Here is a 1,996-nt window from a genome sequence, read left to right on the forward strand (position 1 = left end):
CTCTTTCCCTCTCTTTTGCTTTCTTTCATTTATTTCACTCAATCTCTGCCCCGTACTCGCTCATTTTGTTCTCTCTCAGTACAGGCCTATCTCTCTCTCTCTCTCTCTCTCTCTCTCTCTCTCTCTCTCTCTCTCTCTGCCAGTCATCTCTCCTCTCTTTCTCTCTCTCTCTCTCTCTCTCTCTCTCTCTCCTCCCTCCTCTCTCTCTCTCTCTCTCTCTCTCTCTCTTTCAAGTTCCTTTTGACAGGTGCTGATGGACTATCCACTAAACAAGTCCAGCATCTTTGGCCATGCCGTAAAAGACACCATTTTTGTCAGAAAGTAGAGCGTTGGGAGCATCAAACTCCTTGATCAAGCCTTGGTCCAGCACCATGACTCTGTGGAGACAAAAGTAATTGTGGGATAGTCTGAAAAACATTGGGGTATGATAGTCCATAATACTGAGTCTTTTTATAACAGCTATGTCTGTATGTTTAAATAACAAGGGTGATTTTGGGGTGGTTTTTCACATCAGGGAGACCTGGTAAAGATGATACAAAGTACATGTACCTTAAAAATAAATAGTAGGTTTGTAATCCAACAGAACTGAGCGCGAATCTAAGGCCTTACGTTTGGGATTTCAACGCTCTAAGACCTAACCTAGGACTCTTACTTCATGAACGTCAGTCATTAATACATTCAATCACAGTGTAGAAAAATACTGCAGAGTACAAACCAATTAGCCTGTTTTTGCAAAGGTGAATGTCATGAGAGATATTTTCCCCTACAATTCACGGGATTTAGGAACCTAAACGTAGAATAGTCTTAAATTATTTATCTGAAATATAGAGAGAACTTTGCCAAGGCGTGTTTCCTATTGCGTCTCCAATTTAGTTGAGTATACATTTACCAACAAAACTATTTATTTGTCAGAACGTGGATGTCTCAATTCATAACTGTAAAAATAAAACATGCCTAAAACCAAGAAGTAAAACAAAGAGCGACAACTGAATACAAATAATGACACTTCCAAATCGTGTGCTTGTATTTTGTAGGTGTTGTATAATCAAAAGCTGGCACAATCGTTCTCAGTCACTGCATGTCTGAAACTAGTCAGATTATCAAGACGACACAAGCGGAAGGGAATCGAGACAAAACAGTATTATGCTTGAATAGGGAAACTTTTTCTAAATCTTTTTTTATTACACAGAACCATAATATAGCCTGGATAGGATACCACCCATGTCGCTGTTCGTATTCTTTGCTCGGCCAGTTGTTCATCAAAATCGGAAGAAGAGGTCACACCTTTTCTAACTGTGAGCAGTAAATTGTACGTTTCTGCGTCCCACTGAGATAACTAATAATATTATTGTAATATAAGATGTAGGCAGTCAACCAGTGTTGTGTGGGATATAACATCGCGGCAGACAGATGGAGATACGTTATAAAAACTTCACGACTCAGGAAATTGGACTCGCGTCTTCTGTGTGCAATTTCGAAGAGACTGACTTCGCTCATTTGACCTTATGCAGTTGAGAGCGCCGTAAAACCTTTACCAAACTACGGAGCCTAACTGTTATACGCCCTGACGCTTGTATTGATCAATGATGCATACGTTTGCAATGTTATTCATATATTATACGAAAAAGCGCGTCCCTCCCTTCAGGTTACCTGTCATAATCGAGTATTGTGTTGAGTCTGTGAGCAATGGTGAGTATCGTGTTGTCCTGGAACTGTGTCCTGATGGTTTTCTGGATGAGCTCGTCTGTCTCAAAGTCCACAGCCGCTGTGGCCTCGTCCAGCACCAGGATCTTGGTCTTCCTCAACAGAGTCCGTGCCAAACACACCAACTGACGCTGACCCACGCTGTGGACAGAACATTACCAATGTTAATAAATAAATAAGAAACTTCACACACTCTGAGAATACAAAATGTACTATTTTGTCTAATATATCTGGTTTGTGCCCCTTACCAATTTTCTCAATCTCCCTCTCTCTCTCTCTCTCTCTCTCTCTC

The 1,996-nt window shown here is 40.9% G+C and overlaps 1 protein-coding gene across 1 annotated transcript in view; it reads right to left on the reverse strand.

Annotated features, from left to right (window-relative positions):
• Positions 1-218: 218 nt before the first annotated feature.
• LOC101845750 (multidrug resistance-associated protein 1) overlaps positions 219-1,996 on the reverse strand; it is a 12,237-nt gene continuing 10,459 nt past the window's right edge. The window contains exons 9-10 of the mRNA XM_013090809.2: positions 1,651-1,845; positions 219-377 (exon numbers count right to left, since the gene is read on the reverse strand). Coding sequence (XP_012946263.2) covers positions 266-377; positions 1,651-1,845 — 307 coding nt within the window. The 3' untranslated portion in view covers positions 219-265. The remainder of the gene's footprint in view (positions 378-1,650; positions 1,846-1,996) is intronic.

The sequence above is a fragment of the Aplysia californica genome, unplaced genomic scaffold (assembly GCF_000002075.1).
Source record: "Aplysia californica isolate F4 #8 unplaced genomic scaffold, AplCal3.0 scaffold01544, whole genome shotgun sequence".
Lineage (NCBI taxonomy): Eukaryota > Metazoa > Mollusca > Gastropoda > Aplysiida > Aplysiidae > Aplysia > Aplysia californica.